Here is a 23,047-nt window from a genome sequence, read left to right as displayed (position 1 = left end):
AGCCCGCCGGAAGGGCGAACACTGGGGCAGCTCGGCTGGTCGGGCCCCAGCGCCTGGGGACCCCATGGAAATGGGAGATGGGGGGGTTGAGCTTTGCGGCCCCCCTCCCCGTCTGGATGATGTGGTCACCCCAATCCCAGCAGCTGCACCATCTGAGACAAGCTGACTTACAATAATGACTTTATTTTAACATATTTAATTACAGACATAAAATAGCTGGGGAAAGGGGCGAACCCCAGCCTAGCCCCGACTCGGGGCTTCCAGGAGGCGGGGGGAATGCAGGCGAGGCCTCCCTGATGACCCTCCGTCTGGGGGTCTTCCTATGGCGGGGCCCTATTGCTTCAGGGGGAAGGGGCCATGCAAACGAGGGAGGCGGGGAAGCCTCTGGGCCCCGCCCACCCCACCCGCAGCGGCCTCCCTCCGCAATGCCCGGACTGCCCCAAGCCTGGCCTCTCCACCTCCTTTCTCTTTCTCCAGGGAGCAGGCTCTCTGGCCACCCTCCCACCCCCTCTGCAAACCTAAAGGGGAATAAATACAAACTTTACAAAGTAAAAGGGGGTCCAACATTGCTCTGGGCTGGGCCTGGGGTCAGATGGGGAGCAGGCCCTGGGATGCGGGCCCCACATCACATCATCCCTAACTGCAGCAGCGTGCTGGCGTAGGCCATGGGCTTGACGTCGGGATGAGGCTGGGAAACAGAAATGGGGCAGCTTCAGGGGGGGTGTCTGAGCACCAGGTGCAGAGCCCACCCTCCCAGCAAGAGCTGCTGAGCTCCGTGCCCTGCCCTTGACTGGGCCCCTCAGCCTGGTGCTCCCTAGGCCAGGGAGAGCAGGGCCCCAAGGGGGTGACTCACCACTGCTGTGAACTGGTGGAACCGGGGCCGCAGGTCGGAGCCCCGGAGGTGGATGTAGGAGGCTTTATTCCCCATCTGGTCACTGTGGGGACAGGGGCAGGTAGCTGTCAGGGGTGGGGAGGAGGGGGTAACACAGGGAAGAGCTGGGCAGGGGCCTGGAGAAGGGACCTCCTCTTCTCCTCTGGATGGCAGAGAGTCCCAAAGAGGGAGAGACAGACGGACGGACGGAGACACTGACGGAAACAGAGTCAGAAATGATGGGAGCTGAGACAGAGAGAGGCACGGAAACATGGACACAGATGAGACACAGAAGTGACAGAGGCCAGCTGGGAAAGGCAGCAATCCAGGGGAAAAGGAGGGGGCCCCGGAGGGAGGTTCAGGTAGGAAGGGAGTAGGAGGGAAGGGGGAGCAGGGGGTAGGTGGGGCGGGGGGGGCACGTGTGCCCCATGGAGGCAGGACTCTCGCCAAAGCCTGCACTCTGACCCAAGCACCGAGGACAGAGGGACGTGGTGACCGGCACCCGGGGGTGCAGGCGGCCTGGTCCAGAGCACAGGCAACTCTGGGGGACAAGGAGCCCAGTTTCTTCAATCAAAAACCTACAAGTGATGGGGGAGGAGGGACAGGGAACTGAAAGATCAAGAATGCGGCCCCTGTTACTCGGACGAAATCAAACAAAAAAGAGCCATTTTTGAGACATAAGGAAATGGGGCCTGCGTTCAGGTGACCCCTTCTGACAGCTGACGAGAGACAGCGGTATTCTGGTTGCACGAACAGTTCTTTCTTTTAGAAGCACGGAAGAGGGAACGCCCGGGGTTTGCTTTCAAAGAGCCCAGGGTCGGGGTGGCCGGGGGCTGTGCTGAACCCGGGTGCTGAGTGCGTGGCTGTCCCCGGCACTGTTTTGCCTACTCTTGCAGGTCTTTGAAATTTTCTATCATAAAAGGTTAAAGAAAAAACCCACAACACAAGCAGCAGTGGGCGGGGAGGAGAGGCCCGGATGTGTCGGAGACGCGGGACCCACCAGTAGTTGGGGGCGGAAAAGACGGTGACGCAGCGGCCGCCGTGGGCCACCTCGTAGCCCTCGGCCTTGACCTCGTGGCTGCGGATGATGTAGTCCAGGTGGTTTTCCTCCAGGAAGGCCTTGGTGACATCAGGGCCGAACTGGCAGCTCACCCCCCGCTTGCTGACCGAGCGTCCGTTCTGGGGACACGGGGAGACGGGGAGCTCAGGGTGCCAACCGCGCTGCGCCCTCTGCCCGCCGCCCACACTGCCGGCCCGGCCTGGGGAACACTGACCTGCGGCTGCGGGTCTGACCAGAGCAGGTCGCACATGGGACCTGGGGGTAAGGAGAGCAGACATCAGTGCAGTTGGGGTGGAGGCTGGGCGGGGGCGCGTGAAGTGGGGTTCTGAGCCCCGTCCCCTCCCTGCGAGATCCATTCCATGTATTACGGCCCCGCAGGGGGAGGACCCTTGAACAGTGCGACTCAGATCACACCCCTCTGCTGCCCAAAGCCTTGTGGCTCCCACTGGCCTAGGAACAAAGCCCAGCCTCCTCCGCAGACGCTCACCATCCCCTTCAAGCACATTCCGCTCACCCCGAACCAGTGCTTGGTGTGGCATCCCTGGAGAGGCCATCCGGACCCCCAGCACCCCACCCTCTCCACGCTGCGTGCAAAACTCCCCACAGTTGCGCACGTGTGTGTGAGTGCGAGTACTCCGCCCTCCGTCCCCCTCACAGGAAGGGAGACCTTGTCCGTCACTCTCCAGAACTCACAAATGTGACCGAGCGCGCCTCACGTGCTGAACGAGAATGCTCCCGCCACCCGGCCCCGCCCTGCCATCCTTGCTGCTGGGGGCAGAGGGCTGCCACCCGCCCGCGCCCCTCACCTGAATCGGGGGGCTGCCGGTTCCGCTCAATCTTCCTGATGTCGTCCAGCGTGACGCCGTCCTCACTGAACAAGCCCCCATGCATGATCTGGGGTGCAGAGCGGGACGGCCGCGTGAGCCGGGGCGCCAGCCGCTCCCCACCCTCCCCCTCGCTTCAGCGCCGCCCTGGTGGGTGCGGCGCCGGAAGGGGCCCCAGGGGTCCCGCCGTCGCCCTCACAAGCACTTTGCCGTTGATACACTGGGCCAGCGGGAGCCACTCGAACACCTCGCTGAAGAGTTCGTACATCTGGGCTGTGTACTTGGCCTTCACCTCGCCCTCGAAGCCATAGATCTGGTTCATGTTGTCCGTCTCGTGGTTGCCTGGCCGGCAGCAGAGCAAAGCCTCAGCTCCCCTGCACGGGCGTGCCAGGGCCCAGGTCCAGGGGCCCGAGGCCAACATACACACACATACACCCCAGGAGCCCAGTGAGGTGTAGACACTGTTCTCAGTCCCTTCTCTGAGAGGCACACAGCAGGCATGTGGCCACAAGGCCTAGGCCTGGTCCAGCCTCAAGGGACTGCAGCTATGTACCCTGCCCCGTGGGCCCTGGGCTTCTTCCTGGAGAATCGGCTGCCGCTCAGGCCCCTGGGAGCCCCCAACCAGCCACTTCCCCACTTCTCAGTGGGCAGCCCCCTCTCCACCACCACCTGGTGGCCCTCGTTCCCTGGTGAGCTCATCCTGCACCGGGCCACCCCGACCCCAAACCTCCCCGGCAGCCGGCTCACCTCGAAGCAAGTGAAAGTGATCTGGGTACAGGAGCTTAAAGCCAAAAAGGGTGAGGATCACTTCTACGGAGAAGGAGCCGCGGTCCACAAAGTCGCCGTTAAATATCTGCTCTGCTAAGGAGTACAAGGCGGGGGGCACTGCTCCTTCCCCAGCCTCCCCTTGTCCCACGGCTCCCGCTGGTGCCGCCCTGAGGGTGGGCATGGCAGATCCGGGCTGAGACCTGCCTCCTCGCTGTTTGGCTCTGGCCCAGCTGCTAGGCCTCTCCGAGTTTCAGCAGACGGTACAGACACCCCCAACCTCCCGTTCTCCGGGAAGTGGATGGTGGAGGGTGACACAAGGGGTCAGCCTGCCACAGGGGCAACGGGACACAGCCCATCCCACCCAACACTCACAGGCCTGGTGGCCTTTCATTAAGCAATGGTCACTTACAAGCTCGGACTGTGGGCCACGCAGCTCTTCACACATATGACCCCGTTTACCCCTCTCAACAGCCCAGTGAGTCAGTCCCTGTTATCCCTATTTTGCAAATGAGGAATCTGACGCACAGACAGGTGCCGTCACTGCTATGGTCACACAGCTGGGGAGCGGCAGCGCCCGGGGCCGTTATGTGCACGATCGTGTAGCAGCCCCATTTCAAGATGGAGGCCGGGGCCCAGAGAGACTGAGCCACCTGCCCAGGTCACACAGCACAGCAGGATAGGCCCTGGCCCCTCCACCCACACCCCCGTGTCGCAGTGACTGTTCAGGCTTCTCCCTTGCTCTCTGGCCGGCGCCTCCCACAAATGCAGGTGCAGCGACAGGGAGGGTGGGCTCTCCTGAGGAAGGATACGTAGGGGTTGGTCTCTGAGGGTAAACCATTGAGCTCAAATATATTGAGGAGGTCATAGAACTGGCCGTGGGTGTCCCCGCACACCGTAATCTTCTCTGTCTGGAAGAAAAGAGGCCACCGGAGAGGGAGGGGCCCAGAGAGAGACGTGGGGAGGGGGCAGGGGTGAGGGGAGGGGCAAGAGGTCATGGCAGACCGAGAAGAACCATGCAGAAGACACAGGCAGGGGACACAGAAATGAGGAGGGTGGGACAGAGACCGAGAGGCCAGGAGAGGAGAGGGACGTCCAGGGGAGAGACAGGGTAGGGGGGGAGGGAAGGCAGACCAAGCCAGGTGGGTCTGTGAGTTTCTGAGCTCCACAGCCCCTCCCCAGCCGGGGAGACCCCGCCCCCGGCCCGTCCACACACCGCCCCTCGGCACGCACCTCTTTGAGCGTGGTCTCCACGAGCGTGCTCAGCTTGGAGAGGACCTCTTTGACCTGTACCAGAATCTGGAAGGCAGGGCGGGCTGTGAGTGGGGCCGGGGGGAGGGCCTGCTGCTTGCCCCAGGCCCCGAAGAGCCTGGACTGACCAGGAGATGCCGCTGAGTGGAGGGTGAGGGAGAGGCAGGTGAGGAACGGGCAGTGGGGGCCGGACAAGTGAGTGCTGGCAGGAGCCGCAGGTGGCCCCTAAGCTCTGCCCCCCGCAGCCTCTGTGGCATTTAAACACTAGAATAATGTTGGGGCTCCGGGGGGGGGGGGCTCCATCAGTTAAGCATCCAACATGGGCTCAGGTCATGATCATGCGGTTCGTAGGTTCAAGCCCTGCATCAGGCTCTATGCTGACAGTTCAGAGCCTGGAGCCTGTTTCGGATTCTGTGTCTCCCTCTCTCTATCCCTTCCCCATTCTTTCTCTCTCTCGAGAATAAATAAAAACATTAAAAAATTTTAATCATTAGGATTATTATTTTTTTAAAGCTTATTTCTTTATTTTGAGAGTGAGGACATGAGTGAGGGAGGGGCAGACAGGGAGGGAGAGAAAGAGAATCCCAAGCAGGCTCCACACTGTTGGCACGGAGCCCATCTTGGGGCTCGAATTCACGCACTGTGAGATCATGACCTGAGCTGAGGGCAGACACGTAACCGACTGAGCCACCCAGGGGCCCCTCAACATCAGCGCTATTTTACATGAAAACAGAGATTCTGGGGTCTTCTGAAAATAATCAGCATCATGAGGAAACACAGATGAATCCAGATGTGGAACATTTTATAAAACAACTGGCCCGGACAGGTCTACATATATCATGACAGTCTCCCCAAAAGGCAGGAGCCTGCTCTAGATGAAAGGAGATGAAAATGCAGTATTTGATCCGTCAATGGATTCTGGATTTTTAAAAACCCAACAACACAGGGGTGCCTGCCTGGCTGAGTCAGTGGGGCATGTAATTCTTGATCTTGGGGTTGTTGAGTTCGAACCCCATATGGGGTAGAGAGATTTCTTAAAAACAAACAAAAACCCAAAAAACCAAAAAAAAAAAAAAAAAAAAAACCTTTAAGAGAACAAACAGAAAAACCCACAAAAAACAAAAACACTAAACAGCTAAAAAGGACAAATAGGGGAAACCAGGGGAAGTTAAAGAGTCCTCGCATCTGTCTGGAAAGGTGGGCAAAACTAGTGTTTGCTACATGAAGATGGAGGACCTTGACTTTGTCATACGTCTGTACCAAGGTTTCCAGATTTTGCGGACAGCCTGTGGGCTGTGTGACCAGTTGGTATTGTTTTATCAGCGCTAAATTTCTAGGGTCAGACACCTCAGCTGTGGTCACATAGGGGAGTGTCCTGTTTTCAGGAGGTACAAGTTACGGTGCAACTTATTTCCGGTTCGGGAGAAGGAAAGGAAAAAGAACAGTTGAGAAGCAAAGCAAAGAAAAAGAAGTGTGTGGGCACACGCACACATGCGTAGGAAGAGAAAGTAAACGTGTCAAAATGTTCACTGGTGCGTCTGGGTGCAGGGGAAGAACGCTAACTACACTCTCCTGGAGGTTTGGCAGTTTGTAAAATCACGAGGTAGGGGGAAGCCCCCCCCCAACGTTAAACAGAGTAGAAGGCGCGTCCGCTTCTGGTCAGAATGGAGAAAGTTGTAGAAGACGGTCATTTTTGCCCTGATGACGACGGGCCCCAAACCCACAAAATACAACCTTTTGAAAACCATCGGAGGGCTGAGGGTGCGCTCAAACCTAAGCCAGTCAACGCAGAGAGCCCCTTCCCGGGGCCTTTCACCCCAGCGGCGGGGGGACAGCAAGAGGCCAAGGGACGCCGAGGCCAAGAGCGAGGGAAGCCAGCAGTCTGCTGGTGACAGTGGAGACACCGGAGAAGCCCCCGCCTCCGAAGGCGGCTCCCCTCACCTCCAGCTTGCTCACACGGCCGTCACAGAAGGCGGGGTGCGAGGCCCCACAAAAGTGGGGGCGGAGCGGGAGAGCACAGAACTCCCCCGAAACGCCAAAAATCTGGCCGCGAGGCTGAAAATCAGACAGTTCTCCCACAGTTCAAGACGCTGGAGACGTTACAACGTCAAGACGTCCCTGGGATTTTGCCAGGGCTAAAGGGAGAGTCCTGATTCCAGTCTGAAAACGTCGCAAGCCCGTGGTGGGCCGGTCACGCCAGCAAAATGCTGGAAATGGCCGATCAGACAGATGCAGCCCCTTGCACAGAAGAAAGGGCCGCCATCTTCTGTAGAAAATCCTAATTTAGCTCAGTCTCTACTGTTCTTTTACACAAAATATCTGGCATTCAACAAAACATGAAGGGGGGGCGCCTGGGAGGCTCAGTCAGTTGAGCGTCTGACTTCGCCTCAGGTCAGGATCTCATGGCTTCTGGGTTCGAGCCCCATGTCGGGCTCTGTGCTGACAGCTGGGAGCCTGGAGCCTGCTTCGGATTCTGTGTCTCCCTCTCTGTCTCTGCCCCTCCTCTGCTTGTATTCTGTCTCTCTCTCTCTCTCTCAAAAATGAATAAACATTAAAATTTAAAAAAAACACACAAACTATGATGAGGCCCATGAAGAACAGACCACAGAAGCAGACCCAGAGATGACCCAGATGGTGGAATTTCCAGAGACTTTAAAATAACTGTGATAAATGCATATAGGATCTGCGGGGAGAGACAGTGTGCATGAACATGAACGTACAGGGCAGGGAGAGGAAACTGTTATTAAAAATAACTAAGTGACCTTGCCTGGTGGCTCAGTTGGTTAAGCATCCGACTTTGGCTCAGGTCATGATCTCACAGTTCATAGGTTCAAGCCTCACATTGGGTTCTGTGCTGACAGCTCAGAGCCTAGAGGCTGCTTTGGATTCTGTGTCTCCCTCTCTGTCTGTCCCCTACTTGCACTCTGTCTCCCAAAAGTGAATAAACATTAAATAAATTAAAAAAAACAAAACAAAACAACTAAGCGGCAGTGGCAGACATGGGAGCGCAGCAGCAGGATGAAGACTTCTCCGGCACCCTGCTCAGTGGTGTCAGCTGCCATGCCCACCCTCCTCCTCGACCTGCCCCCGGGGGCCGAGTCCGGGCACTGCCAGGGCCACGATGCCCTCCTGGGGTCACAGGTGCATGCAGGGCCGACAGGGGCCTCACCTGGTAGGCGCATTTCCGGTGCAGTTTCTTCTGGTCCTTGTACCACTGCATGAGGTCCTTCATGAAGGTGACGGTCACTTTGCCATCCTCAAGCTTGGGACCGCTGTACTCATCCTCGATGGCTGGTGTGTGAACGGGGGACGGGGGGGAGGGGGGGACAAGAGTCAGCAGCCCCGGCCACTGGGAGGCTGAGACAGAGGACACAGGACAGACAGGGATGCTCTCCCTGGTCAGGTTCCCTTGCTCAGGCCGGCCATGCCCGGCCTTAGTCCAGGGTGCCCCTTCCCCACTGCCCGCGTGTTTTGACAGCACTCAACACAGTCCATTCATTTGCTGACTCGCTGTCCCCTCTCTGCCCACCAGGGCATCAGCCGCACCCCCAGTGTCTGGAACAGCTCTCGGCACTTGGCAGGTGCCTGACAGTCATCCGCAGAACGAATGACTGAGCTGGCCGAGCACCCGGAGGCCCTGCACAAATCCGACGGGGGCCGTCACGGCGGCACCGGGCAGCTAGGTCCCGGCACTGGGACCCCCACCTCGCCTGGAGCGGGGGACACAAGCCCAGCAAGGGCCCACGGAGTTCCCAGGAATGCAGGCAGAGGAGCAAGAGACAGCGGCCGCCTCCACACCCTCCCTCCCCCGTTCGCACTGGGAGTGGAGAAGGCCCGTGCAAGGACGTGGAAGGTTCTAGGCACCCAGGCCGGACTCACTCATGCTCTCGATGTCCAGCGAGTCCACGACGGAGCGCTTGTGCTCGTCGCCGGCGATGGCCCGCTCGAAGGCTTTCTGCTTCACGATCTTGTTGCACTCCTGGTACTTCATCTTGGCATCCCTGTCATGGGGCTTCACCTTCACCACCTGGGGCGGGCAGAAAAGAGGCATCAATGCCCAGGCATGGTCCGCTGGTGCAGAGGGGCAGACACACAGGGGGACCGGCGTGGCTGCGTGGCCCCAGGCTCCACGAACTCGGAAGCCAGATCTCCGGCCTCCATGCGCCAGGCCCTGGGCCTTCCCGCCTCCAGGCCTCAGTCCTCAAGACCGCAAACGGGGCGATGAGAGCTGCCCACACCGAGCTGTCCTGCGGCGCGGACGTGTTCACACGTGCGCACGCGAGCTCTTAAAATACCTCAGCTCTGGGGCGCGGGGGGCTCAGTCGGTTGAGCATCTGACTCTTGCTTTCGGCTCAAGTCCCGATCGCACGGTGCATGGGATCAAGCCCCGAGTTGAGCTCTATGCTGACAGTGTGGAGCCTGCTTGCGATTCTCGCTCTCTCTCTGCCCCCCCCCCCAATTCCTGTCCCCCCCCTCAAAGTAAACAAACATTAAAAAACCCCTTAGCTGTGTCGTTAAAAGTGTCCCATCTGAGAGCACATGCTCAGCTTGGGTTCCTGGTGGGAGCCACACTGGCCAGGGCTCACTGTCAATGCCACGGGGACGGGACGAAGAGGAGAGGGCGGACCGGGTCTACCGTCGCAACGAACAGCCCAGACCCAATGGAAGAACCAATGACTTGCTAGAGAACTGGACTCCCTGAGCCTCGGTTTGCACACCTATAAAAGGGGGGAAGGGACAGGCCCAACCGGGCAGGGCGAGTAACGAGTACAGGGCCCGGCGCGCACAACCAGCCCTCACTCAGTCTCCTCCTCCGAAGGGCGGTCGGGGCTGTGGGCCCCAGAGCCAGGCGGCCTGGTTCCGAGCCCAGCTCGGCCCACCGCTGGCGGAGGAATGCTGGGCCAGCGAGTTGCCGGGAGGGAAGCTCTGACAGCGTCCCCGTCAGAGGGCGGCCATGAGGGTCACAGGAGCGGACACACACAAAGTGGGCGCAGCGCGCCAGCAGGAGTCAAGTCCACCCAGGCTGCTCTCCAGGCCCCTTTCCTGGCTGCTGTGCCTGAGATGGGCTCAGACGCCATAAAGCCCCAGGCACGCAACTCTGGGGTCCAGGAAGTTCTCAGTAAAAGGAGCCTGTCCCCACCCCTCCCTCCACCGTTATCTTGCTTTCTACAAACTCCGATCCTCCAAGTTCAAGAGCAGACAGGGCTGGATTCAAACCCGGCTCTGCTGCTTCCTCGCTGTGTGACCTCTGGCAAGGACGTCACTCCTCCAGCCTCAGTCTGGTTTTCTGTAATTGTAACTGCTGTCAGCAGACCCCACCTGGCTGCCCAGTCTGCCGGCCGCCCGAAGAGTTAGGGCCCTGTGGCTCCTGTGCTGGGGCATAAAGAGAAGTGTCAGAGTGGGACACCCCTGATGCAAGCCTGGCAGACTGAGCCAGAAGCCAGTGCAAAGGCACGTGCTGACCCTGAGGGCCACCATGGCTCATCTACCCCGGGAACGGGCGCACGGACCCGGCGGGCGATGGCCTCTGCCCCGTCCGGGCAGGCTGGAGCTAGGGCACCCCGCCGCCGCCGGCTCCACCTGAGGTGTGGGTGTGGTGTGAGGCTCGGGAGGGAGGTGGCACCAGACATTCCTGGGAGTCCTTCCCAACAGGGACAGGGTCCGAGGCACACCCTGACACCCTGGGATGAAGTCCAATCCGCTGCCTGGCCTGGTGCACAAGGGCCTGCCCGCCCCTCTGCTTTCTGTCTGCCCAGCACAAACCGGCCAAACCATACTCACAAGTGTCCCACGTGCCAGCTCCCTGTCACCTTGCACAGGCTGCCCCCTGGCCCACAGCACCTCATGTCCACCTCCAATGCCTTCCTGGGTCCCCTCCTCCAGGAGCACCCTGCATCCTCCAGCCCCTGGGCCCCCACAAGCCTCTGGCTCGCCTGCCCCGCCCCAAGCACGGCTGGAGACGGGTCTCTCCCACTGGAAGGTGGCCACGTGAGGCCATGGCTGCGTCCCAGGAGGGAATGCATGCCCCCCCCTGGGGAACGGACACAGCACCAGCCTTTCCTCTGGCCAGTCTCCTGTTCTCAGAGACCTCGAAGGCTGGCTGGAGGATGGGACAGACACCACAAGGCTGGGAAGAGGAGCAGCGGCAGTAACAACACACGGCTAATTTCCTGAGCACCTGCTAGGCGCCGGAGAACAGTGAGCCTGCTCATTGAACCACAAGGCAGCTCTATCGGTGTTACCACAATCCCCATTGGATGGATGGGGAATCTGAGACCCAAGGAGCCAGGGTTCCGTCTTCTCCCTGCCTAGGATCCTGACCTCAGGTGGCCCAACGGAGGCACACCCACAGCTGGAGGAGAGCGGGATTCCTAGGCCCTGCACAGTGACGGGCAGGACAGAGGGTTTTCCCCTAGAGGGCCACAGCGTCTAGTGACTTAATTGGGCAGGTCATACTCAGTGTCCCTTTTATTTATGGTAAACCAGAAGAGGAGAGAGCCCGCCAGAGTGGGGCTGGGCCACAGGAGGGTGCCAGGCCGAGATGCTTCTGCCCGCTGTGTGCCTCTGGTACGAGGCCGTCACTTCCTGGCTGTGAGACCTCGGAGAGCAAACTATGCTCTGGGCCTTGGTGTCCTCGTCTGTAGATCGGGGAGAGCAGCCCCCACGCACAGGGCTGGAGCTATGAGGGCAGGCAGGTCATGACGGCGCCCGGCCCACGGTGAACGCCGTGCCAGGCACTGGCCGGCCGCTCCCCTCACCACGAGGACAGCCACACCCTAGGTGTGCGGGCGCCTGCACGGGCCTGTGAGGCAAGGCGCATTTCTGACGGATTACGCTGGACCGCGCTGTAAGAAGCAAGCCAAAAGCAAACCGTATTATAAATCAATCCCCCCAAATCCATGAAGCCGGCGGGGGGGAGGAGGGCACTGCAGGAGTCCCCCAGATCCGGCCAGGGCCCACATAACCATCTGAGCGCCAAACAGACAGGAAAGAACATGGCGGGGCAAGGGGGAAGGGCAGTCTTTTGAGAAAAGGACCCCAAAACGGGCCAGGGAATCCTGGGGCAGGGGTTGTTCTGAAAGGGCTGAGGGGGTAGAAAGGGGACACCAGTTCCTACTGAGGGGCCCTGGAAGGGGCCACCAGCAGAGGGAGACACGAGTGTCTGTCCCAGGCCCCTAACAAGGTCCGGGTTTCTGCAAACAGCCCTTCCTGTGGGCCACAGGCTCGCCCACTCCCGACATCCCGACGAGACACGGCATCAAGTGCGAGGGTGGCACAGATCTCACGGAGTCGTCCCCGGGGCGCTGGGGCAGGCCCTGGCACTGTCCCCCTTCTACAGATGAGGCCACTGAGGGCAGCCAGCCAAGCACTCAGGGCTACGCAGCGTGCAGCTGGTGTCCTGACCGCGCTGCCAGCACCAGCTCCTCCATCAGTGACCTTGAGGCTTTTGACTATGACTCACGGGAAGAAATACACACTTCATATCACACGCCTGTGTTTACATAAATGAAAAATGGCTTTTCACAAACACATATCCCCACTTCCTCCCAATGAACCGTGTTTCTCTTCTCTACGCCGACGGAGGTGCTGGTCTCAAACCACGACACCGACTTCACGGCTCCCTCCCAGCTACCAGCAGGGACTCCCGGTTCAGATCCCACCTGGGCCAGGAGCTGGGAGGAGGGGTTTCCCCCTCCAGACCCGTTTCCTGCTTGTCCAAACCACGTATGTAGAGCCCACACAGAGCCAGGCCCACAGTGAGCAAGCGGATGAGGAAACTGAGGCTGAGAAAGAACAGGCCCTCCAACTCAGCCTCAGGTTTTATGGCTCCGCCTCCGAGGATGCCAGGATCTGAGAGGGGACCTGAGCTCCGTCCGGCAGGCGTGTCCCAGACAGCTCTGGGGGCGCAGGAGGGCGAGGAGCACCGACCGCGGCCCCTCTGCCGGGCGCCCACAAGGCCTGGTGAGAAGTGGCAGCGGGGACAAGCGGACAGCCCGCAGGCATGTGGAGGCCCCCACCCCCACCCTGGGCGAGGATCGCAGGCTCCTGCGGGGACTCCCCGGCTGCTGGAGAAGCCTCCACAGGGAAACAGGCTGTGACAAGTACATGCTGAGCGTGGCCCCGCCTCAGGCTGATCTCCAGAAGGTCATGTACCCCTCCTCCAGCCTTCCAGGGCATCCAAAAGGCCTGGGCAGAAGTTCCGATGTGGTATTTCCACAAGATGCCCGGAAGGGACCATCTCAGCCTCAGGGAGCGTGTGGGGTTAGGCCCCTGCCTGGGCCAGAGCCTTGAGAAGGTTCCTTTCCCCAGGAAAGACTTCCCTACACCCCCAGGGGCACTCGTGGGCCCTCCACGCTGCCCGTTGCTTCCGGGCCCCTCCCTGCACCGGGTGCCCTGCAGGGAGTGCCTGCCCCCATCCAAACCCGAGTGCCCTCCTGGGTTACTCATTACCGGACCCTGCACCCCAGTGACCTCCACTCACACCACTTCACCAGAGCCCCATGGCCACGCCTCTGCCACCATTCTCCAGGTGACGACACCAAGGGACAACAAAGGAGACTGGGCTGGGAAGGTCTTGTGACCCAAAGCGAGTAAGGATTCGGTTCCGGAGCTCGTACACCATCCTGCCCAGGGGCCCTCCACTCCCTCTTCCATTCTGCCCCCAGTCTCTAAACTACCGCCTCTGGGGCGCCTGGGGGATTCCGTCGGTTAAGCGCCTGACTTCGGCTCAGGCCGTGATCTCACGGTTCGTGGGTTCGAGCCCCATGTCGGGTTCTGTGCTGACAAAGCCTGGAGGCTGCTTCGGATCCTGCTTCAGATCCTGCATCTCCCTCTCTCTCGGCCCCTCTGCTCACGCACTCTCTCTCAAAAATAATCATTAAAAAAAATTTTTTAAGGGTGCTTCAGTCAGTTCAGTTAAGCATCTGGCTTTGGCTCAGTCATGATCTCATGGTGCTTGGGTTCAAGCCCCGGGTCAGGCTCTGCTGACAGCTTGGAGCCCGGAGCCTGCTTTACTCTGTGTCTCCCTCTTTCTCTGCCCCTTCCTTGCTCTTGCTCCGTGTCTCTCTCTCTCAAAAGTAAACATTAAAAAAAAAATTTTTTTTTAATTTTTTTTTTTTAGTGTTTTATTTATTTTTGATACAGAGAGAGACAGAGCATGAGAGGGGGAGGGTCAGAGAGAGAAGGAGACACAGAATCCGAAACAGGCTCCAGGCTCCGAGCCAGCTGTCAGCACACAGCCCGACGCGGGGCTCGAACCCACGAACGTGAGATCTGACCTGAGCCGAAGTCGGATGCTTAACTGACTGAGCCACCCAGGCGCCCCCCAAAAAAAAAAATTTTTTTTAAAGCTACTACTTCTTCCATGTCCCTGCCCCCACCCTGACACAGGTGTCCCCTGGCCCTGCCCTGGCTCCAGACTTCACCTGGCCTGAAATGCACCCTCTACCCCAGGCCGGCAGCCAGCCCTGCTCCGTCTGACCGTGGCCTGCAGCTCTGAGCCCCAATGGAGGCCGCTCAGCGCAGGTGGTGAATGAGACAGAATAGTGTGGGGGTGCGGGGGCTGGAGTGACAACGCCGCACGCTCTGAGCCCCTGCGGGCGCCCAAGCACCAACCCAGTGAGCAGAACAGGCAAAATCCTTCCTCTCGGGGAGCTTGCTCTCTGAAGCAGGGGAGACACGGTGCCTGGGTTCAAATCCCAGCTCTGCCACTGGCCAGCTGCATGCGAGCAGGCAAGTCACTGAGCTCGCTGGGCCTCGGCCTCCCCGCCCGCACAGTGGGGGTCACCACCACCCCTGCCCCACCCTGGGCTGCCGGTTCTCACGGAGGGCACAGGGCAGTGAACGCCTGCACCCTGATGCCACAGCTCCTATCGTTACCATCGAGCAGTCACAGCAATGGCAGTGAGCAGGCCAACTAGTGACTTCCGGCGGTGCCCTGGGTCCTCTCCCTCCTCGCCGCCTCACAACACATGCCCTGCCCTGCTCTGCCTTCTTGCGGGTGTGCACCGCACTGCGAGGACTCCGTTCGCCCCGTCCAGGACCCAGGTCTGCGCCTTGCCCCCTCCAGACTCGAACTCCACCAGAACGCGGGCCTTGAGGCTCTCGTTCACCAGCAGTGACAATGACCGCGACCGCTCATTGGCACAGAGCACCGGCTCCATGCCAGGCACTGGCCGAAAGGCACGAAAAAAGCAGAAACTCATTTATTCTTCATGGCAATCCTTAGAGGCAGGTCTTAGGGTTCTCCCCATTCCACGACATGGAAAAGAAGGCCCTTGGGGCACCTGGGGGGCTCAGTCAGTTAAGCATCCAACTTCGGCTCATCGTGATCTCGTAGTTAGTGGGTTCGAGCCCCGTGTCAGGCTCTGTGCTGACAGCTCAGAGCCTGGAGCTGCTTCAGATTCTGTGTCTCCCTCTCTCTGTGCCCCTCCCCTGCTCGAGCTCTGTCTCACTCGGTCTCTCAAAAATAAATAAATGTTAAAAAAAAAAAAAAAAGAAGGCACAGAGGCCAAGTAATTTGTCCAGGGCCACCGAGCAAGCGGCGGCAGAGCTGGGACGGGAACCCACACAGTGCGCTCTGGGCCAGGAGCACTGGGCTGCTGGACGTGCCTCCCCCCCCCCCGCCCCCCGCCCGCCAAGCACCCCGAGGCCCGGCTCACCGTCTCGTAGTCGCGCAGGGCAGCCCGGAACTTGCCCAGGGCCATGTTGCTGGCCGCCCGGCGGTAGTAGCCCTTGATGTACTTCTTGTCGATCTCGATGGCGCGCGTGGCGTCGGCCAGCGCGTAGCCATAGCACTCGGTGCGCAGGTAGGCCAAGCTGCGGTTCCCGTAGTAGATGGCATTGCTGGGGTTCAGCTCGATGGCCTGGCTGTAGAACTTGATCGCGTTCTCGTAGTCCTTGGCTGAGGAGACGGAGGAGGGGGCGTGAGGCAGGGTGCTGGCCTGTTCGCAGCCGGGGGAACCGAGGCCCCCGGCTGGGCTCCGAAATGTCTGGTCGGCCTGCCCCCTCTTCCCTGTCCCAACTGTCCCACCCGAGCACAGGCTTGGTCTCCTCAGGTTCAAGTTCCCAGGACTCAAAGTCATTCTCATGCAACTACCCACCCACTCAGCCATCAGCGCTTAAGGTCCCAACTGGGGCAAGACTTCTTCCAGGACTTCAGGAGGGTCTTACTGTGGTCCTGTGGCCCAGAGAGGACGGATGACTGAGTGCCAGAGACAAGACATTGTGAATCGGCAAATGTGAGTCGGCCCTGAGCCCTTTGCTTGTCCAGCCCCCACACCCAAGCAAGTAAAGAAGGTCAAAGAGGGGGCCGAGTAGGAGAATAGGAAGTGGGAAAGAGAAGGAACCTACTTAGGACTCCAGGAGAAGGGGACACACCAGCAGACAGCCAAAGGAAGCAACAAATTGGATAGGAGGAAAAGTATTCCCAACAGAAGGAACAGCAGGTGCAAAGGCCCTGGGGTGGGAAGTGAGGGGCTATGCTGCCGGCACAAGCCTTGTGTTCTAGGACCAGTGAGCGGCTGGGGTGACCGGGGTGGAGGAGGCTGAGAGCAGGGAGGCTGGCAAGACTGATCCTGAAACACAACCACAGTAGGGTGTAGACATTGATGTTCTAAGTGCAGGGCGACAGGATGTGTCTGGCCAAGAGGAAAAGGCCGATTTTATTTGAAATGAGCTACGGCTGTGCCCTGTACTTTACATCCTCACCCATGGAATCCTCACATCTCCATGGCATAAGCACCGTCTGGTGCTCACTTTACAGATGAGCCACAGAGATCAGATACCCTATCTGGATCCGCAGAGCCAGGCGTGGGTCCTTGCCATGTGCCCATCTGTCAGGCAGGAGAGCAAGGCTCAGAGGCTCACCTGATTTGGGGGACATGAGGTGCTAGGTGACTTGAGGGGCTCGGTACATGAGTCCCCTCACTGAACCCTCACAACAACCCCAAGGACAGCAGCAACTGCCCCATTTTCCAGATGAGGGTGCTGAGGCTCAGAGAGGGCAGTGGGAGGTGGGAATTCCGAGCCAGGGCAAGACCCGGACACTCTCGTCCCCCTCTCACACCCGGTGGCCCCTGAGAGGGTACCTAGCACAAGGGGCAGGCACAGACGGGGCGGGGGCCCAGGCCCAATCCCTGGCTCCACCTCTGGTCTGCTGGGCATCTTGGGCAACTTACGTACCCCCTCTGGACTTGAGTATCAGAGTCTTTCTCCTAACACTCGGCCTAAAATGGGAATCCCTGCCCTAAATCCCACCCCGCTCTTCTCCAGCGTCCTTTGAGTGCCACCGGCTGACCCGTGCCTTCCTTTGTTCTGTCTGCTTCTAGTCCATTTCCCCAACTTGAACCTCAGCCCTGTGAGGGCAGGGCCCGTCTGTCTTACCTCTTTGAGTCCCTGCCCTGTCTGAGGACACAGCACTCCTCTGCCCTGCCCTCCTCGGGCTCAAGTCTGGTGGGATGGACACACACACACACACACACACACACACACACACCCCTCCAGACAGTGACGACCCAGAGTGTTTAGCACAGGGACAGACCAAGAGGATGCCACAGCAGAGACCTAAAGGATGACAGGGGGTCAGGCGAAGAAGATGGAAGAAGAGGGTTCCGGGCTCCGTGAATAGTTCTTGAATGAATGGGCGAAGGAAGACAGAGACAGACAGACACACAGACGGACACAGTGACACCAGGGAAAGGAGAAGTCAGGTCTGGGGAGGTGACCAGAACAATGTAACTATCCCTCTTGCAGGCTAACATCTGGCAATCTTTCAAATGGCTCAGCTGTCCCCTCTTTCAGGAAGCCCTCCTTGACCCCTGGGCTGGGTGAGGCACTCCTCTGGGCCGCCCCAGCCCCAAGGCTCCCCTATGCCAGCCCTGCCCAGCACCGTGAGGTCTGTCCAGGACTGCAAGCCCAGGATTGCCCAGAAATGAGCAAGGTTAGAAAGAGACAGCCTAGGTCTGATGGACCCTCCCTGGAATGCCAGTGCCTTCGAGGACAACTCGGCCTCCCGGCCGCGTTCCAGAGGCCAGCCGGCCAGCCCTCTTGACGCTGAGGTGTGACTCAAGTGGCCCATTTGGTCTGGGGCGGGGAGCCCAGTGTCTCAGGGCCCGGTCGGCCGTGCCCTGCCTCACCTAGTGGCTATGAGGACTCAATAAACTCTCGCATGAGATGTGGCTACAGCAGAGATGGCGATCAGCAGGTGCTTGTGAAAGAAGTGAATGAAAATGAGCGAATGAAGAGGAGGACCAAGCAGAGGAAACGGGAGGGGCTGCAGTTCACGTGCTGACCCAACAATACCGTTTCCTGAGCCTGGTTTATCTGCTTTACAGGCACGAGTGCATCAAATCTTCCAGACTGTCCCTGTTTTAGAGAGGACGCCGCCAAGGCACAGAGCGGTTAAGCCATTTGCCCAGGGGTCACACAGCATGGAAGAGGAAGAAACCAGATTTGGACCCAGGCAGCCCGAGCTCTTAACCATGTCTACGGAGTTCCAGACCCACAGGCCTCCTTGGGGGTTAAATACAAGGCCTCCCATTTTACAGAAGGGGGGCAGTGAGGCCCGAGAGAGGGGGAAGAAAGCCGGGCAACATCGGGACCAGGGCTTCTGGAAGGGGCCCAGGCCCCTGCAGGCGTATCCTCTGCTGCCTGCGAGCTCCAGGTGAGGACTCTGAACGCAGGAGCCACGCACGTGGCGAGGAAGGGGGATATCCGGGCTCTGCGGCTCCCGCTCTGACCTTGGGCGCCAGCGGTTTCACTTCTGAGCCTCAGCTTCCTCTACGAGACAAACAGGGCTGGTGCGCCCTCCCTCCCAGCGCCCCGGGGAAGGGGAAGATGAAGCCGCACCTGGCCACCGCAGGGGCTCAATTAAGGAGACCGGTAATTATCCTTTTTATTGTTATTCCCACAGCCCCTGAGGCTGGGGCTCTGTGCCTGCCACTGCCTGCCAGGCGGTGAGGGGCAGGGACCAGGAGGGCAAGGAGCCCGGCCCTGTGACTTCCGGTTTCCAGCATCAACCCTCATATCTGCCGCTCTTCCCAATCCCCATCCCAATCCCCATCCCAGGGACGGCCCCACCTTCCTCGCCGTCCCCCTCCTGCTAGAGACCGTGCCTTGTCCTGGACACCTCTCTTGACCCCTCCACCCCCAAAGCTGGCCAGTCACCGTGTTCTGTCAGGCCAGGATCCCGACCATCTCTCAAATCCATCCATCCATGTCCATCCCTACAGCGCGGCCCTGACCTGGCCAGACCTGCATCCTGCTCAACCCAGCCTCCAGCCTGCGCCAGCCTCCTCCCTGGTCTCCCAGCCTCCAGTCCTGCCCCTCCGCAGGCATCCTGCACAAGCACCTGTCCCTCCCCTCCTTGGAACTATCCGTGGCTCCCCGGAGCCCACAGCAGAATCACAGCAGAAAGTTCAGTCTCCCCTCTTGCCTCTTACACTCCAGCCCCACAAAAGAGCATGGTGCCATGCTCCGCTCACCTTTGCCAGGATCGGCCTCTCCTGTCCGGTTCTCCCTGCCCCGGTGGTCCGTCCCGCCTCCCTCTCTCCAGGCGGCCACCCTCTTTTCCTCTCTGAAACATTTCCTGACTTGGTGTCTGTCTCTGATTGGCGCCACCACTCACCTGTCCAGGGTGCTAGTCTCCCTGCTCTGGTGTCCAATCTCAGCCAGGCAGCTGGGGGGATCTGACTGTGGCGCATCTCCACCCCCAGGACGACATCCATTCTCCCTGACCCAGCGGCCAAGGCTCCACCTCCAAGCCTCATCTCCCACCGGTCCTTCCTCCCTCCTCCCTGGTCCTTCCTCCCTCCTCCCAACCTCCTCCCATTGCTGCAGCCTGACCAGCGTTCCCACTCTGAATCCCTCTGCTCCGACTGAAGGCTGCTAAGGCTCTGGACCCTTCCTCTCCTCTCCTCTCCTCTCCTCTTGTCTGCAGGGCTGTGCTGCTGTTAGGTCTCCCCTCTCCCCCGCAGGATCCGTCCCTGCTCTCTATCAGACCATACGCTTGGGCTCATTCATTCTTAAGAAGGAAAAAAAAAAAAGCAGCTCCGTCTCCCCATTTCTCCAGCTCCCTTTCAGAACCAAAATACTTCGAAATACTTGTCAACGTTTGCCATCTTTTCCTCACTTCCCAGCTTACTGTCCGGTATTGTCCTGCTGACTCCCGCACCCACTGCTCCCTTGAAACTGCTCCGGTCAAGGCCAGCACCAACATCCCTGGAGCCGAAGCCAACGGGCAGTGCATCTGACCCAGGGCACAGCCCCTCCTTCTAGAAGCACTCTTTCTTTCATCTTTTCCTGATTTTCCTTCCACTTCACGGACCACTTCTCAGCTTCTTCCTTGTCTTTTCGGATCATCAGAATCCCTCAAGGTTCCGGCCCCTTCTCTCCCTACAAGACGGCTTCCATTCCGAGGGTGTTCTATTACACTCGCTGGCTGACCACGCCTGAGCTGCTCTCCTCCGAGCTCCAGACTGGACCATCTATCTTCTCAACACCTGCTCTTAGCGGAGTAAAATCCAAACTAGCTTTGCAATGACTTATAAAACCCTACCTGGGCTGGCCCCTTTCCTAAACTCATCTTATATTGGTCTCCCTGCTAATCCACTAAAGTTTCAGCTGCGCCAGTCTTTCATTTCCTACCCCAGGGCCTTTGCACATGTCGCTGCGCCCACCTGGAACACTCCTTCGCGATTCTTCTCAACTTAAATGCCTTCTCCTCAGGTAGGCCTTCCCTGGCCACAGTAGCCTCCAGCCCCTGATCCCCACTTCACATCCTGTTGGGTTGTTTTCCCCAAAGCCCTCACCGCAACCTCTAAGTATTTTTATTATTTCTGGTGTTTTTACTCAATGTCTGATTCTCCTGCTAAACTGCAAGCTGTAAAAGGGCAGGGCCACATGTTGCTCATTCACTGCTACATCCCCATAGCAGGTGCTCAGTAAACATGTTGAATTAATGAATGAACGCGAGCCCCCACATCTTACTCTTTCCCGTGATCCTATGTCATACTATTCTTGGGATTTCCCCCATCTTTACTCCCAGAGCCTCCCACGCATCTCTTTTCCTCCTGCAACCCCAAATCTCCTACCTCCTCGCCTTCCCACCTAACGATCGATTCCCCACCCATACAACCCCTACTCTACCGGGACAGTGTCCCCCAGGCCCCACTTGGTGCCACCCGCTCCAGACGTCCCCACTGGGCAGCACCATCCCTCCCCAGCCCCCTGTCACTACTTGGCAGCGCCCTCCTCAGGTCCCACCATAGCTAACCCCTCTCAAGGACCTCACGTTTGGAAGTGCCCTGGCTCCCCGTCCCCCTCCCGCCTCCCACTGGAGAGCGCCCTCTCAAGTCTCCCCATTTGGTAGCACCCGCTCCGAACGCCCCTTCGAGGGATCACCCCTACGGTCAGAAGCCCCCTCTGCCGCCCCGGGGTAGCGCCATCCTGCCTCCCCGCGCCGGGTCACTTGGTAGTGCCTGCCCCGCGCCCAGGCTGCCGCTCCGCGTTGCCATGGCTCCGCGCGGGCCGGGCACCTCTCGCCCAGGGCGGCTCTCCACCCCACCCCGGCCCCCTCCGGGGCGGGCGCACCTTTGAAGTAGTCGTTGGCCTGCGTCTTGAGCTCCTCCGCCCGCTTCAGAGCGCCATCGGCCGGGGGCTCGTCCCGGGGGGGCTCAGCACACTCAGTCCGCTCGCCCTCCGCCATCGCCATGCCGCAAAGCGACCCCCACCCTGGCAACGGCTGCCAGCGGCGCCCGGCCGAATCGTCGCGAAGGAGTGCCGAGTTGCCGCTGCCGCTGCTGCACAAGTGTCGTAAAGCGCGGGCCCCGAAGGCGCCCTCCGCGCGCCTGCGCAGGGCCCTTTCGCCGTAGAGCGCGCGGAGGACAAGGTGACCAGAGGGCCCCCAGACAGCGCCCTTCCTCGAATGAGCCGTTGGGGGGCGGGGAGGAAGTGGGGGAGCGGGGCGGGGTGGGGGGAGGTCTGGCGTGGCCCCCGCCCCCGAAGTTACCGTGTTCCGAGGCCGCAGAAGTTCTGGGGGTTTTAAGGTGGGATTTCCCCGTGGTCTACCGGGGCTGGTGGGTGTGGCTGCCAAGCAGCCCCGAGCCCGGCGCAGAACCAGAGCTGGCCCCACTGCCAATGATTGGTGTGACCTTGAGCAGATCGGGGCAGTTACCCCGCACCCCCCCCCCCCGAGAAATGCGCGGATTCTCAAACCAAGGGAATACAGTTTCAACCTTGAGGGCAGTATTCCTAGCTGTTAACTGAAGGCGCCCTGGGGGTCCCAATCCGGAGCAAGACCCAGAAGTTTGGCTACTACACCGTCTCCTTTCTTCACCCTCATCCTCCACTCCTCAGCCTTCCAAGGTGCCTCAGGGCCCGGAGGAAAAAGCCTAAATTTCTGATGACCTAGGAAACATCTCCAGATGCCACTCCCACTCCTACCCCCCTACCCCCAACTGTGCACCCTCGCGGGCCATCCTTTCCAAGGCCTCAGGGGCTACCCATGTGGAACTATGGCTCTAAATCCCTTTCAGGCTCTACTGTGGCTCCCGTTCTGGAAACACAAGGTAGCCCACTCCCCAGCCTCCTTGTCTTGGCAGCCTGCCCCGATCCCGCAACCTCCTGTCACAGCCAACAGTCAGCCTACAAGGTGGATACGAGTATCGGCTCCATTTTACTGCTGAGGACCTTGACACTTGTAGAGGTCGTCACACTTGCCCAAGGTCATACAATGAAGGTGGCAGAGCCAGAACTTCCGCTTGTCCCACCTCAATTCCAGCGCTCTTAGGTCCCAGTTGAGTACTGTCTCTGTGTTCCATAGCTCACCTGTGGGTTAGGTTGTTGAGATTTTTTAGGGGTGTGTGTGGGAAGGCTGTTGTATTGGGTTTGGATCCTGGATTGGAATCCAGCTCAGCCCTTCCCTGCTGTGTGACCTTGACAAGTGACCCTCCTCTCGGAACCTCAGTTGCGGAGGGCCCAAGACAGAGCAAGTACTTTTTATAACCACTCCATTATAAATACCCAGAGTGGGACTGAGTACCCCCAGCTGGGAGGGAAGCTGTGGGAGGACCTCACCCTGCAAGTCAGGCAGGGAAGACTTCCTGGAGGAGGGGAAGTCTGAACCGAGACCTGAAATCCGAGTAGGAGATAACCAAGTGAGAAGGCATTGAAGGTGAGAAAACGCTTGAAAGTGTTTTCTTTCTTTGAAAAGATTTCTATGTGATGGGGGCGGGGGGGGGGTGCCTCCCTGGCTCTGGTGGTGGAGCATGTGAGTCT

General features: G+C 59.5%; 1 protein-coding gene and 1 long non-coding RNA gene across 2 annotated transcripts; one reads left to right on the top strand and one right to left on the bottom strand.

Moving 5' to 3' along the window:
* Positions 1-163: 163 nt before the first annotated feature.
* On the bottom strand, positions 164-21,664 carry PPP5C (protein phosphatase 5 catalytic subunit). The gene is made up of 13 exons (XM_029925471.1): positions 21,362-21,664; positions 15,433-15,674; positions 8,651-8,798; positions 7,941-8,062; positions 4,754-4,819; positions 4,333-4,431; positions 3,503-3,608; positions 2,955-3,097; positions 2,738-2,825; positions 2,146-2,186; positions 1,872-2,050; positions 854-935; positions 164-688 (listed from the first exon to the last, which is right to left on the bottom strand). The coding sequence occupies exons 1-13, from the start codon at positions 21,480-21,482 to the stop codon at positions 626-628; spliced, it is 1,500 nt and encodes a 499-aa protein (XP_029781331.1). The 5' UTR covers positions 21,483-21,664; the 3' UTR covers positions 164-625.
* On the top strand, positions 21,253-22,523 carry LOC115280505. Its single transcript, XR_003903803.1, has 2 exons — positions 21,253-21,659; positions 22,306-22,523. It is a non-coding gene; the product is annotated as an uncharacterized LOC115280505 (long non-coding RNA).
* The last annotated feature ends 524 nt before the right edge of the window (positions 22,524-23,047 follow it).

The sequence above is a fragment of the Suricata suricatta genome, chromosome 16, assembly GCF_006229205.1.
Source record: "Suricata suricatta isolate VVHF042 chromosome 16, meerkat_22Aug2017_6uvM2_HiC, whole genome shotgun sequence".
In the NCBI taxonomy this organism is placed as follows: Eukaryota; Metazoa; Chordata; class Mammalia; order Carnivora; family Herpestidae; genus Suricata; species Suricata suricatta.
Note: the sequence above shows the minus strand (reverse complement) of the source record. Positions and strands in the feature narration are given on the sequence as shown.